Source organism: Lepisma saccharinum, chromosome 10 (assembly GCF_977018435.1).
Source record: "Lepisma saccharinum chromosome 10, izLepSacc3.1, whole genome shotgun sequence".
Taxonomy (NCBI): Eukaryota; Metazoa; Arthropoda; class Insecta; order Zygentoma; family Lepismatidae; genus Lepisma; species Lepisma saccharinum.
This window is the reverse complement of record NC_139238.1, coordinates 14,685,926-14,702,056: the sequence shown is the minus strand read 5'-3', so window position 1 is coordinate 14,702,056 and position 16,131 is coordinate 14,685,926. Positions and strand designations below refer to the sequence as shown.

At 36.8% G+C, this 16,131-nt stretch overlaps 1 protein-coding gene across 1 annotated transcript; it reads right to left on the bottom strand.

The window, feature by feature from the left end:
• Positions 1-229: 229 nt before the first annotated feature.
• LOC145993782 (lipase 3-like) lies at positions 230-15,444 on the bottom strand. The gene is made up of 9 exons (XM_083129576.1): positions 15,351-15,444; positions 13,973-14,101; positions 12,517-12,718; positions 10,774-10,888; positions 9,331-9,574; positions 5,519-5,677; positions 3,041-3,125; positions 1,946-2,088; positions 230-464 (listed from the first exon to the last, which is right to left on the bottom strand). The coding sequence occupies exons 2-9, from the start codon at positions 14,072-14,074 to the stop codon at positions 315-317; spliced, it is 1,200 nt and encodes a 399-aa protein (XP_082985702.1). The 5' UTR covers positions 14,075-14,101; positions 15,351-15,444; the 3' UTR covers positions 230-314.
• Positions 15,445-16,131: the final 687 nt, after the last annotated feature.

Genomic DNA, 16,131 nt, shown 5'->3' with positions numbered 1-16,131 from the left:
ATAAATGTCTGCCTTGGTCAGCATATTGAGTTTTTCATATCATGGAAACAAGGCTTAATGGTGTTATAATATTTGGGTTCAGTAAAACTAATGAGAGAAAGACTTACGTCGATATGATTCTAGGCTGATGAAGTGTGCAAGGGGAGAATTGAAGTGCACTTGTTTCTTTTCTCATAATACGTTTGTTTCTTGTGATATTTCGTTAAACGAAAGGAAAGTAATCAAGGAATTGTGTTTCAAAAATAATGTTTATTTCGATTACTCCTTAGCATTGGAGTGACACAAACTCTTACAATGAACATGAAGAAAATTTCTCAGTACTGATGCATGATGCTGGCAACTCTGTTGTTCACCAAAGAGTCGACATGCTTGGCCCAGATGAAGTCCAAATGGGTGAAAGAAGCCAGGGGTACCAGATGATAGTCCACTACATTAGGTAATTGCTGTGATAGCCATTCCACATCCTGTAAATAACAAGGATTACATTACAATGTAAATAAGTTTATTTGTGGTTTCAACAGTCATAAAACAACATTCTAAATCATGTCTAAAAGTTATTCATACATATTGTTCATATTTTTGTAAACAAAAAGTACGACATTGTAAAATGGTCCTGCTTTAGTTTTCTGTTGAATGTACCCGAATCCAACCACATTCTGTATCGCAACATTATTTTATAACGTGCCTTGACATAAAGTATGTTATCCTTGTCAAAAGTTTTAGGTGAAATTAGATTCGGTATATTCGATGTAGTTCATAGAACAAATGAAATTATCTTGAGAATGTCAAGCCGTTAATATTTTATAGTTTTGTAACCTTTATTGACATAAGCTGGATTTCAGCAATGTCATTGGGAAATTGGAAAATATTTTTACGTAAACTACTCATTAAAAGTAGATTAAATTAAACGTATTAGGATAGATAAAAATCCTTTGTCCAAAGTCCCGATAAAATAGAACCTACCAAACATTTCAAGTTTCATTAATTGGTGTAGCAAATGGTATGAGCAATCTTTGATATATTTTTATCTTATTTGTTGATAATAAGTTCATGTCTGGAATAAATATCAATATTATTCTTATTCTCGAGGTATGCTCTATCTTTTGTTATCGGTATGGGTCTTTCCCTTAATATTGAAGGTTTTATAGCTAAGGGGAAATACATTGAATGTGGGCCAGTGCGGTGTAATTAGGGAACATAGATAACGCCAAGGCATATTTTATTTTTATAGTTTTATGTATTTAATTTCCTGATATGCGTCAATAGCATTAAAATATTCTTGGAAATATTTAATAGTATGGAAAGGCACCATTGAACTAGGCAGTAAGGTAAAGTTTCTTGATCATACAACACCGTGTCATGAAGACACAATTAGTGGATGTGAGGCTAGGGTCTCACACATTCTCGATCTCGGCCATTTTGGAGGTGATGTGATCAGCACAACACGCTCCGGCCTTCTTTAACCCCCAGGTAGCCAGATTTGAAGCTGGGTCGCTTTATACGGGGACAAGGCTGGAAAAATTTCGACCTTGGATCACCCACACCGGGAATCGAATTCGGGTGTCGATCATGGCAGTCAGACGCCCTACCAATTAGGCCATGGCGGCTCTAAACAAGCCACTAGTTTAGGAAATAATGTGTAGGTTGTTATTACAAACATACAAATAAACCAATGCTGTCATTCAACGATGAACTAACTTATTTATGTGTGTGTTTGCGCGCGCGCATTAACCTACTCGATAACAAACTTCTTCAGACTTGGTTGATATTTTCTGTTTCAGTTTTGGAATAGCATAAAAGAAAACTGAATGAATGTATTGATAGACAATTTACCTTGTAATATATTTGCAGTAAACTGTGCCAACATACGCAAAAACTGATCACTAAACCTTAGCAATGTATTTGTTAGGTGTTATAGCACTAAAGTATCTCAATGAGCACTTACGCCTGGCGCAGCCAAACCGTCCTTAGTGCAGTGGTACAAGGACACAGGGACGGTAATCTTCTTCAGGTTGAATGCGGGGGGCTTCCTTCGTCCATACTTCAGAAGGTTTTGCACTGGGCCGTAGTCGAATTTTTGGAATCGTTCTGCAAAGGATATGTAAATAGAAGTTCATTAGAATTTCAATTTGAATATATGCTCTCCAACACATCTTGTGACAGTGTTCAACATCTTATCTAAATCTTAAATTCAGATATTTCAACCGACCTTCGTGCCGGAATGGTTAGCTGGATCCGGAATCCCTGCCTGTGCATGGGTGTTCTTTGTGAGTGTACCTTCATCAGTTTCATCATATCATCACTCATCGTCGCGATTAGCCAAAAGTGGTAGAACAGCGAAGTAAGATAACCAAATCAGTCAATCAATTAAATTGAGATATCAGAATAAGTGTTGTGTTAGTTTAGTTTTAGTTTTACGCATTGCTAAATAAAATTCAGTACTACGAAAGAAGTAAACAGTATTTTTGAATGCTGCCAAAGATTTCAATTCTTAACAGACTTTTATCAGGTAAATTTATTGATTGAGTAAGTTTATTTTATTTGGCTTTTCTGCCTCTTTGAACTAATCGCGACCAGCAGCGGCAATTAGAGGGGCAGATGCCCCCGAACGTTATGCCCCTTTTTGCCTCCGCATTATGGTCTGTTCATATTAAGCCTCGTCTACCAATAAAAGTAAATTGTCCTTGCCCCCAAGTTTTGGCACCCAATCACCGCCACTGGTTACATGTCTACTATTTTGATATGTTACATAGAAAATAACTAAGACTCCAGCACGACGGACTGTAAGACGGTCGCCATGTTGGTAACATGTAAGTTCTCCCCTCCTTTCATATATCACGTATACAGACATTTGATTCGTGTTTCCTTTTTGTTTTAGACGTGTATTTGTGGATCATCCTGTATCTGTATGTGTCAAAAAATTAACAAAACATGTAACTTCATTCTGGCTAAGGTTTTTATTACCTAACCTACTGCCATCGTAGAACAGCAAGAGAAAGAAAACTGTTAAAGCAAGTCAATGAACGACCATTACACTTACCATCCCTGATCACTTGGGCGTAGTGGATTATGTCTCTTGTGGATGCCCCAGCAGGAGTATGTCCCAACACGGTAGAAAGTAGATCCTGAAAACCACACGAAGCAAGGTTGATAATTTGAACACTTCACATATGGTGGAACGTCAATAAACAGATCACAGTAATTGAAATACATGCCAACAGCGTCAAACCTGACCTGCCTAACCTATCCAGGTATGCATATAATAGCTTAAATAAACAAAATGTTAACCTGCCTTACCTATTTATATGCTTATTTCTCCTATTACATGCCTACGTGGATAGGTTAGGCAGGTCAGATTTGGTGCTGTTATCATATATCTCCCAAGTTGCTAAGTAGCAGCTCATGTTATAACTTAGATTCAAAAAGTGCTGGAAGATGGCAGGACAGTCGATCTTGAAATCTGTACTCCTTGGCAGACGTTGAACTTTTTCTGAACATGCGCAAACGTAGTTCTTGAGAAGTGTACAATTTAAAAATAAGGCGATAATGTCCTTAGGTACTCTGGGTAATTTTATTTTCATGTATATTTGTAAATGACATAGTTTCAACTTTCGTTGCTTCATGTATATTTATAAATGTTATAGATTCAACTTTCGTTCCGTTTGGACTCTCACTCAAAATGTAGCTTTATGTAAGGGGAATGAATTTATAAACCTAGTGCATAGGATGAAAATGAAGAGGGGGTTTCCCTAGCTTGCCTCCTCAATTCATACGTGTTTGACCCTAGAAATATTTATTTGAGAATCAATCTATATTGAGCTACCAAGCAATTCTTGTCCAAAAAACGGGGAACTGGATGCTTCCTACCCCTAACCCTTCTGTCTGCGTCAGTGTTATACAGGTGATTAAAAAACCCAGCTGCATTTTACAACTCCGTTATTAGCGCGCATAGCGAAAAATGTAAAGAGGGGTAAGTTGTTGGAAATATGCGCGCTTCACCCTAAAGTGTTCTAAATGTGAATGTAACATACGTCGTTCAGGTTGTACACTGAAGTGAACCTCAATGGTAGCTGAAAATGTCATGTTGCCACACGCTTCACATGGAATTCCATACACCATGACAGACAGTTGCTTGGTAAATCAAGAATTGACAACGAATTACAGGTTCCCAACCAAGAAAACCGTATAGTAGTCTAGTGCTTATTTAGAGCCATTCCATGTGAAACAAGGTTAATGTATTTTTTTTTTTTTCAAAGCATCACTTATTATAAAGGGTGACCCAGAGATGTATACCCATTTTGGAATGAATATTACACAGTTAATTGTACACCAAACTGTATTATTTTTGTTGTATAATGTGTGTGATATATTGCCATTTATTTTACATTTATTTATTTATTTATTGCAGTCACCATGGAGTCGTGGTCGGTGGAACATCACGTGTTCATGTATGATGTCTATATTGCAGCTCAGAGGTTCAGCACCTGGTGGTGTTTTTGGAGTTACAGTGCCTGTGGTTCGAAACTGCTTAACTAATTTTAAGATTGTTTTGCATGTTGGAACTATTCCATGCCGCCTTACGTGGAAGTGCCGGCGGAATAACCTCTGAGCTGCAACCACTGAGTCGCCGTTTCTCACATAGGCATCATACGTGAACACGTGATGTTCCACCGACAACGATTCCATGGTGACTGCAATAAATAAATAAATAAATGTAAAATAAATGGCAATATATCACACACATTATACAACAAAAATAATACAGTTTGGTGTACAATTAACTGTGTAATGTTCATTCCATAATGGGTATACATCTCTGGGTCACCCTCTACATGAAATTATAGGGAAAACTATGCAGAATTTGGAATTATTAATACAAACATTAGTTTCATGTCTTTTAAATAATACGGTATATTGTTTCAAACCTATTACCTTTTACAGTAGAAGTGTGATTTCATTATGACATAGTATTATACCATAAGAAAACTAAATTAATTCTAATTTCGTTCCTGAAAACCTTAGTTTGAAGAATCTACTTATGATAATTTTCAAAGTCTTTGCCTTGTTCCATAATAAAGTAAATATTGTGCATGGTGTCACACATCACAGGCAAAAATGTTTGTTTACAAACTATGTATTAATATTTTTAGAGCCTAAAAGGATCTATATGTCGAGTAAAGTTCGCTTTCTGAAAATATAATGAAATTGTTTCTATAAACCCATATATTTCACCGAGTTTTCTGAAAGACTAAGGAAGGTCCTAAGTCATGTCTCATCACATTTGCAAGAAATGTATTTTCTGTAGCTGAAAATTGAGACGGGGAGGAATATTCTGAAATAAAGTATCTTTCATCAAGAAAAATGAAATTACATGAATTGATAGAGTTACACATTTGAAGGTGCTAAGAAAACAATTTAAAAATTAATGTAAATTTGTCTGAACGTAAAACCCGCCATAATGGAATTGCCCTTTACACAAACTTTGCTTCACGTTTTCAACACATAATACAAAACATACCTTGTTGAATTCCTCAGAATTCCATCCCATGAGAAGGAAGACAACGTTGGAGCAGACCTCTTGGATTGGGGCGTTGTCTCTGCACAGAACTTCACCCAAGAATTCAGTTAGTCTGTTTCTAGGAACGAATTCTCCTCTGCCAAAAAGAGTTGCTAGAAACTGAAATGAAATAGTTCGATTAAGCAATTTCCTAAATTTACAAAACTTTTTTTTAAAAAAAAATATTTTATGCTCAGTTATGCTAATTAAGACTGGGTCCAGGGCTGTAGTCAAGGGTATACAGCAGCATACGCCGTATACCCTCTGGTTAACCTTACTCATTAGGGTATACCTTACAGTGGCGGGGGCAGTTACCCCACGTTTTTCGCCTCTTTTGCCCCCCGCACTATGCTAAACCTTATCTACAAAGGGAAATATACTATCATTGCCCCCCCCCCCCCAAGGTTTGGCGCCTTGCCCCCGGTTTTGGAACCCAATCGCCGCCACTGACTCTCTACTATAATCCGTATGTCTTTTACTTTTCTTTAGTTTACAATTATTTACATGGACGTCCTGAAGGGGGGGCAAGGGAGAAAATTATATATTTCACACATAATTTCTTTTCAGTCACAGTAATTTATGTTAATTATTATAAATCCGTTGAAGGAACATGATAATTTCAGACTGAAATGGTGCTTTTTGAGGGGACATCACTATCGTAACGAACCTTAAAGTTCGTGGGATCATATGAATACCTAAACTGTTAACCAATTAATTGCTGGGGTGATGTAAATAACTCATCATTCATCCTATGATGAGACCACTCGTCATTAGCATGACGAGTTATCGCTTGGCAATGCGAAAGGTACAAAATCACACTAAGGAACTAAACTACAGAAAAGACAATGGTCACTCGTTGGGTTTTGTGAACCGTTGAACCTGAATCATGGCTGGGTGTTAGGATAATTACCTGTCTATCTGAAGTCTTTAGCTGAATCAAAAATAAGCGAAGTCCTCTGTAAGCTTCTGCAATTCGTCGACCAGAGCGTCGTTCTACTTCTGACCTACTGCCTTGCTCACCACCCCTTCTCCCTCAACTCAATCCCAAAAGTCAGTCCCCTCTCAGCTTGTCTCACCTCTATATTACTAGGCCATCGAGCTCTTCCTCTATGCCGAATCGTGTTATTTAATTGCTACCATGCAAACCGCTGACTCTATAACCAGAAGTATTACCTGTTTCCTGAATGCTCAGGAGGTTTGCATGGCACAACACAATGCATAGAGGAAGAGCTGATTTCAATTGCTCGACCTCGTTTTGCAAGGCATTGAATCTTGCTTCGATCCCAGAAGTAGGTCGCGATTGTGCAGACTCAGCAGTAGCCAGATTGTTATTCTGTAATAAAATCTGCTGCTGTTGCGAAAGTGTTGGTGCACTGTGCAAAGGAAGGAATAAACTGTCCCTTTGATCTTCGCACCTCAGCTCTTTCAGCTTGAGCTGCCTCATCACTAACTGAAGGTATTGGCTTTAGAGTTACGGTATCTTTCCCATTTTTCGAATGATATTGCTGATGAGTTATTCCCCACCCCTTCCCTAACACCGATCAAGTTACTTATCTGATCCCATACTTAGTTATTACATCAGCATAATTTTAGCTTTACTAAGGTGTATATCCCAACGTCAAGCTGTACTGATGCAGGAATTTTTTTTTATTACAGAAGCATGGCTACTAGCGGATTTACTTTCCTACTTTGGATTTTAATCCTACTCCTATCCCTGATTAATTTTATTGGATCTCTACCCAACAATGAACAGTCACAAGACATATTTTTCAAATCATTAGGCTTATATTATGAGAGACAAGGGTTAACCATTCATAGCAGTAAGAATATTTTTACAACTGTGAATATATTCATCGATGCGCATATTCAGGTTGACAATGATTCCGCATGTGCGCAATGGAAAGTTATTCATAATGATACTAGCACTAAAATTAATGATTATCTTACTGAAATTTCTCAGTATTTTCCATGTAAATTTACAGTAGGAGACGTAAGGCTTAATTGCCAAAATTTATATCAGAATGTTACTAATACCCACAACAGGGACAAGAGGCAGATATTTCTTAATTTAATCAATTTGTTCAGTGCAGGACTTTCTGTTTTCAATACCATTTCAGTTCATCATTTATCTCAATCAGTTAAAACTTTAGCAGCCAATCAACATCATATCATCCAGGAAGTACAGAATATGAAACAAAGTCAAGTAAAGATGATCAACATTGTTAATGGGATTTTGGTAGTTTTAAAACAATCAGTTTTGCATTTAAAGGAAGAATTACTTGCTAAATTTTGTTACGATTATAAGAGGTGAGACAACTGAGAAAAACAAGTGAATGCCCTGGTCAACATGAAGCGTTCAGAGAGACTTAAATAAAATAAACATATAATCTTAGGGATTGATACGCTATTATGGGAAAAATATGCCTCCTTTGCCCCCTGGAGGAAAAAAAATACCTTGCTTGCCCCTCCCTGAAAAAAATCCTGCGGACGTCCATGCTTATTTATGTAATTGGCCATTTGCTCTAGTGAGCTTATTACTGTCAAATATGGTTTCACATGATCGAACATATAATGTCGTTAAGGCCCACCCGTCGATCAGTTGATTCCTCAGAAACATGTGAAGGTATTGCTGCAAAACCACCATTGACGAGAGTAGTGTATCGAAAGAGGCAATTTGGTGTTTTCGAGTAGACAGTAAGCGACAGTTTTAGGAGACTTTATTGTTCAATATAAGTAGTGAGGTCTTCGAAGTATTTCCCCCAAGTGTTTCACTTTTAGTAGTATTTGAAAGTTACTAACAGTGCACAAACTGGCAATTCATAAAGCAATATCGGTAGCGTCGTAGCCTTGTAATCAAGGGGTCCCGGGTTCGATACAAGGTGGAGGCACAAGTGGTTCGGATCCCACTTTAAACTGTAGGTCCAGTCCCGATTAGCCTTACTGTGAATAAAGTGGACTTAAAACACCAAATCATTCAATCAATAACAGTAAAGTAACATACATAAAGTACAGTAACATATCTACTATACTGTACCTAATATTTAAATGCAATCAATGAAATATGCATTACGTATTTTTTACTTTGTAAATACCTTCTCTACAGGGTGAAGCCAAAGTCATGTTACATAGGTGAATGACCACCACGCACATCAGACTTAACACCCCTAGATTCTCCTTGTGGGAACACGTAAAGGTCATCAAGTATACGCTAAGAAAGTTATGAGCATGAATCACCTCAAATAATTTTATCACAGGAGTAATATAAAAATCATCCCACCACACTAGCAGACGTCTTACGGAACTAGGAGCTTCGAATTCAAGCATAAACCCAAGCAGATGATGTATATATTGAACATGTACTGTAACTGTAGCCATTACATATCAATCATGTGTATGTTAGTGTGCACTTATTTGTTTTCCTATGTAACCTGACTTCTGCTTCATTCTGTATTGTAATATGCATCTCTTATGCTAATGATAAACATATGACCATTAAGTATTTTACTATGAATGATATTTTATTGTAGAAATGATTTTGTCCATATATTTAATGGAAACATGGTCTGCACTCAACGTTTCAGAAAACTTAGCGAATACCCTCTGAAAATTTTGGTACTACAGCACTACAGTTTAATGTGAGTTCCGAACCCATGTGGAATGTTTTTTCCACAACCATAATTAATACTTGCAAAATGCATTTTAAAAAACACGATTCATTGAAAAAGTAGCATTACGTGAAGAAATAAAGCATGCAGCAGGAAATAAATACTTACACCAAGCTGATCCAAATATGGCACGAGTTTTGTGTAACCGCTTGTGGAATGGCTGAGCGTTGCTACTGGTGCCAGGAGGGTGAGTCCCGCAACCTTAGCGTTGTAAGCTGGCTTATCAGACAGAAGCACCAAGGCCATCGTTGTGCCCATGGAGTGGCCGACGTAGTGTAGCTGCTGCTGGCCAGATTTTTCCAAGATGTAGTCGATCATGGCTGGCAAATCGTACACACCCTTCTCCTGCCAGCTGAAAAAGTGTTACCATTTTCGGTCAGAAAATGTTCTTCACAATATGATCTTTGCTCCTGAACTCACAATCTCAAGTTCGATATGTTGGCATTAAAGCCCATCAGGAATAATATATTCTAATGCCTCATTACAAGCTTTATCATACGCTGAACTACGTGTAGAGATAGGAAAACTTTGACAAAAAGGGGACGCTAGTGTTTTTCTGCAATTTACACAACCATCTCTTTTTTTCTTATTTTTTGCCTTAGAATACCTGTTAAACCTTTCGCTATTAAGTGATATACTTCACATTTTCATTTCTCAAGATAACATCTCAGAAACAAATTCTGAAAGAAATAGTTTCTCCCCGTTTTGTTTAGCCGGTATGATGATTGCTTGATTGATTTGCTTTATTTTACTTCGCTTCTTGTGCCACTTTTGGCTAATTTGCGCAGATGGGGATGAGTGATGAATGGACAATCACAAACATTAATGACCAGGTTAGGATTCGAACCCGGGACCCCTGGTGTCGTAGGGGGTAATATTAAATAATTAAAAATACAAGCACAAGATCTACAAGTAAACTATAGTGAAAATGATCAGATATGGGAGTCTTTTTATTTGTTATCTTATGAATATCAAACTTCCAATGGAATAGAAAATGATATCAACGGAAAGAGGGCAGTTTGAAGAAGTGATTGGCCAGCAGAAAAGTCGAAACTTCCATTTGATTAGTCGTAACTTGATGTTGAAGTTGATTCCCCATAAGGAATACATGGGATTCCGAAAATTCTAATTCGTCATATTTTTTACAAGTCGTATCTAGCTTAATAATCAACTTTGAAAAACGTTTCGACCTGCCACATGTTGAAAAATTCATACTCTCTTGTACCCCACGTTTTTCTTCAGTAGCATTTCCCATTCCGACGATATTGAAATAAATGCACACATGGTGCGTAACTGTATCCTCGCCTTAAATGTTTTAGTCGTTTCAACCTTGAGTAACAGGTTAACAAGAATAATGTTAATAAGAATACCAGAAGATTGTAATGGAACCAAATCATTTATTTCAACTAATGATGTAATGAAACGCATAAATGCAAAGAAATGAATTAAATTTTGTTTGAAGTAGGAACGTTCCACTGAACATCTTAACACTATGGAAAAAAAACTAACAATTACAAAATACAGCAATTTCGAATTGCTCGCGTGCCTTACCTGAACAACCAGAAGTTGAGCTTGTTGGGATTCAGAGTGGTGTGATTTCTGGAATAGGTATTGCCTCTAGCATTACCAAGCCACACGTCGTAGCCAAGATCAGAGAGCAGATAAGCTGTAAAGTGTAGAGAACGTATATATATATTATTTGTTACTAAAATATGTCTACTCTGCTACTTAGTTTGTGGACTTTAATGTAGCTTTACTAATAGTAAAAATGTTTATTTTTAAAATTTATTCTCTTGTCAACATTTCAGATATGGTACAGTGGTCACTTTTAGAATAGAGTTACTATTACCCCCACACCCCCTATACGCCTTCATGGCGTGGTGCTATGCACAGGGGAGCACTTTACCTTTTTTTTAATTAATAAACAGGGACATAGCAAGTTTTTTTCAGGAAGGATCCCAAGTTTTGATAAGAAAAACTAGCGCGTTTAAAAGTTGTCAGTAAAGAAAGTTCTGACATAAGAATTTATAAAATAATATTTTTGCAGATTCTTATCGGCCACATTAAATTCATGTAGCATAAAATTTACGATTCTCGCGATGTTTTTTTTTAAAAAAATAAGCGCAAGACGTGTTGAAATTCGCGAAAAATTCTAGAATTCATTTAAAATATTAAATTTTGATTACTTTGCGATTGTTAAATTGAATTCCCCTACATATAGGCCATATGATACAACATTTGCGAGGAGTTTCAAGTTAGAGTTCTTTGCCTATTATGAAAACAAATCGACAAATTTTAGTGACATTTTTCAATTTTCAAACCCGATAATAGTCTCTACAGAACAGCTGCTTTTGTTTCTGTAAAAATTGCATTAATTTGGCAACATTTCTAGAGCTGCCCGAGCTCGCTGGATCCATACCTAGCTACGCCAATGATAATGATGGTTAGCAAGTATGGAAGGGTCCATAAATTTCATGAGTAGAAATATGACTTTGTACCTGTCCGATGTTTTGTTCATCTAGCAAATCTGTTACACCCTTCTTACATAAATGTCACTTTGTTTACTTTTAACGTAAAATTGCAATTGAGAGTAAAATGAACCCATTGCTCATATACGTACTTATCTATTGCGTTCGGAAATAAGCACTTACGTAAGTAATAAACGGCAATTTTACAGCAGGGAGATTATGTTTATTCTTTTAATAGTAAACATTACAGACATGATATACATGTTGTATCATTACTGTTTAGAATCTTTACATATGCCCAATATAAAATTATATTTATTAATTATATAATTAGTAATTGATTCAGAAACTCGCAGTTTTTGACATGTGTGTCTTCTCCCGAACATCCTAGATATATCTTCAATACTGAGTTAGTGTCTGTATAGTATACCTCAAGAAGAAGAATCTTTGGGGTGCACGTGCAATCACTTATGAGCCACTGCGAAGGTGTTTCCACCCCTCTACCTGCGAACTGAGGCCACTGTCAAACTTCATCTTCCATTCGTAAACTTGCTGGTGCAGTAATCGTGCATAGATATAATAAATTTTCAAGTTTTTGGATTCCAGGGGGCAAGAAACCACTGGTGTATATGTATGGAGGAGGCGCCATCTTTAAAATGCCAAAAAAATGGCGCTTTGAAGCTTACCGGAATAGTGTTGCAACCTTGTAGTCAGTTTGAAAGTAACTGTTGGTACCTCATGTAAATTTGAACTGTATTTGTACAGTTCCCATTTGACTCGATGTACAGCTTTTACAGTGATATTTTTTTTTATTTGGTAGACTTACCCAGAGAAGCGCCAGGTCCTTGCACGATCCAATCGAAGGAACTGGAGAGCACGCCATGTTGGAGCAACACAGCTGGTCTTCCTTCCTTGACATCTGGCGAGTTAGGGCTGAACGGAATCCTGTGCAATGCAAGAATGTACCCGTCCTTTGTGACCACGTGATGGGTCTCTGCTGGATAACCATGCTTCTCGATCATTTCATGCTACAGGGAAAGGTGTGAGTACTTAATTTACACAGGACAATTTGATACACTTATTTTTAAAGTTTTGTAAAATTAATTATAAAAGTTTTCACTTTCACTAAGAAGAATTATAGACTAATGACACGAAGTAACAGAAAATTCTAGATAGAAACAATCGGCAGAATTGTACCTTGGGCAAAAATGCTGCATACAGAAGCAATCGTGGCACTAAAGGGCGAATCACACGGAGCTGGATATTCAGTTAGTTGGCGCTGAACTGGCTACCTGCCCGGATGTGATGGCTGGCTGCTTGACTGGTTTGTAGGAATAGGACATGTTCTAATTGCTAACGGCTTTCATCGACTGGATTCTGTGGAACAGCCAATCACAGCAAAGTTTGACCATATGAAGATAATCTGTGAGTTTGCAAAGGGAAGTTTTTTGTCTGTGGTTTCCGAGTGTTGGCTGTTTTTGTTAGTTTCTCGATAAAAGAAATAGGAAAGAGATGACATGCAGTACATTCGTGTTTGGTTCATTAATATTTAGGTATTTATGCAAGGTGATGAGATGTGTACGTGACAAATATGATTAGCCGAAAATGAAAATCCTTATTATTACAAGTGTATTAAATTAAATGTTTGATTTTTTAAAAATTTGTGAATGAATCCTGCGAATCTCATGTATGAATATCCCGAGTTAATTAAAAAGCTTGTTCTCTAGTCCGTACTTTTATTTTTTAATAAAAGCACAAAGCAGTAATTCTCCTACAACATTCTTGAAAATGTTCGTCCATCTTTGCAGATTGTCTGCTCTGCGCAATGTCTTATGGGAACAAAAGACTATCGACTAGTACGGTAACAAGTATAGTGCGAGTTGAAAACTAGCCAGTCCAGCGCCAACTAGGGCATTCCTACTGGAAATCCAGTTCCGTGTAATTCAGGGTTTAGTAAGTGAGACGAGTTTACAAACAGCTTAGTCACATTTCCTTTCTTTAGATGTTATTATTACAGTTTTCAGAAAGATAGGCTTTGGAAACTAACGAAATCAACTCTACTTGCGGTGCTGGTCTGGGAGCTTTTTGTTAAACCTCTGCACCCAACGACAATGTTAAAAGATTGTTAGAGACGTCAAGTTAGATCCAATTGTTTCAAAGGTTAAATGGTTATTTTTCAGAATGATTTTTCATTGGTGTTTGTTCGATAGTTAAGCAATGTTATACTCTATGCTTTCGATTATACTTTCTAGCGAAAGATGCATAGACATTTTGACACTTACGGTGGTTTTATCCCCGTCTGGCGTCTCACATTGCACAACAGAGACCAAGCTCTGTTGTAGCAACAGCAGGCACGCCACTAACTGGAAGATTGTCCTCGCCATGACTGGCTAGTCGGCTTTTGGCAAAATCTGAAATGAATTGGGAAATAATTCATTGATAACACTATTTGTTCTAATTATAATTAATGGAGTAACCACTATTGTACATTTGCGTTCTAAACTTTATTACAAGTATTATTCAAACCATTGTATGTTATATCATGTCATTGCAGTGAGCGAATTTTTTTGCTCTGAGGGGTGGGTGCCGTCCATTGCTGAATGCTGGTGTGAACAAAGTCACTCTTTTTTTGGGAGTAGATAAGTGCATACTTGTAGCAGTAGTAACAATGAAACGAAATATTAACTCACAGTGATTCATTCATTCACACAGATATATTTCCCGTACATACGGATTTTAAACAAAAATCTCTGCTACTGTAATATCCGTTTTCTTGTTCCTTCTTTTTATAGAACCATACCCTGAAGATGAGAGTGACGTTAGTTCTCTAAATCTTGGAATTTTTTCCACAACTCACCTGGTCGATTGACCGAGAGAATCTTTCCATCAAACGTCGCCAGGAAAACTTCAAGACTTGCTTCAATTCACCACCTGTCTTTTACAAGAATTTAACGTAATACTGACGAATTGAAATCTGCAATTGTGTATATTTTGTTGTCGTCTTTGAACTCTTTGCATTGAATTTATTAGTATTACTTTTGTTACTAACAATAAGAAATACTTAGAATATTGAGGATTTCTGGGTAAATGCCGTGAAATTCACAATACTCTCTTGAGATGCAAAGAATTCGCATTTGAAATCAGAACCGATATTAGCTTCTGGAAGACAGAAATTATAACCTTTGGAACATTACTTGAAAAAGTAACTCAACTACAGTTACTGTTACTTTAAAATGAAACTGTAGGTTAATTTAACAGTCACTTTTTTCTAGATCTGTAGCGCAGAACGTATTTAATGTATGAAGTGCAAAGCGCTGTTTTCTTAACAGATGCGACCATCTAAAAATTACATTTAATTTCAATAAATTATAACACTTTTCATACGTTTAATGTAGAGTTAAGAATATTCGAGTTCAACCGTTATACTTGGAAAAATCACGCCATGCAGAGCATTTACTCGCAAGGTTAAATTTTAAGGGAAGTATAATTATGTTCATTAGCATTGAACAGACAGAAACGTAACTTAATTTCGTTAATAGTTACATGACAAGTACTGCACGTACTCATTTTAACTTTTAGTTACTGTTACTAGAGAAAACTAACTTGTTCCTTCCAAACACTATACATAATGTAGGTAATAATCAACAATGGCAAACTCACCGAAAAAACTGATTGAATTAATCAGCCTGAACGAATAACCAACTTCTTCGGGTTGCTTTTATATATGTAGATCCCCAGCACATGAACCCTTGACCTTGAACAAAACAATTAGGTATTACAAACGTGTGTTGATAACAAATCTCCGATTGTACCATCAGATAATGGAGTCTCGACGTTAAAATCCTGCATTTGGACAGGAGCATATCTATTGATGAATGGCAATGTGTCAGAATTATGAATAATTTCTTTCGTGTGACAATTCGAAATTGAAGTGGGAATTTCAGCTGAGATTCTCTGGTTTGTTTTGATTGGACTTCGATTTATTATACAAACTGCAAGTAATGTTTGTGATTTCAAGTGTGCTTGTTTGAATATTTTCTAATGAGTAGGGTTTTCCTTAAAGCGGGGGGGATTATGAGATACGTTGGACTTGTCCAAAGACCTAGTGAACACTCGATACTGTCTGTTTATTATCAGTAAAACGTACAACACAAATCTTCAAGAATGTGTGAGGAATACTAATTAATCATTTCTTATATTTATTGGATTTTGCATGGTAGATAAACCCAGGTTCGCGAAACGTGACATAATTTTAAATATTTACGTTAGAATAATGTCACATAATCTTTAATTTTTAATGGTCAATCACAAGTAAGCATTGTACCATGGCCTCTCCGATGGTGGGGTGATAACGTCGTTACCATTTAATCATGGGGTGTCGGGTTCGATAGCCAGTGCAAGCACATAGTGGTTCGGATCCCGTTTTAAACTGTAGATCCAG

Bases quoted from the DNA above. Each gene is read 5' to 3' on its own strand.
- LOC145993782 (XM_083129576.1), bottom strand. From the start codon at position 14,074: ATGGCGAGGACAATCTTCCAGTTAGTGGCGTGCCTGCTGTTGCTACAA. The intron at 9,575-10,773 runs GTAAGGCACGCG...ACACTTTTTCAG, and splicing joins CTCAACTTCTGGTTGTTCAG to CTGGCAGGAGAAGGGTGTGT. The intron at 2,089-3,040 runs GTAAGTGTAATG...TATCCTTTGCAG, and splicing joins CGCCCAAGTGATCAGGGATG to AACGATTCCAAAAATTCGAC.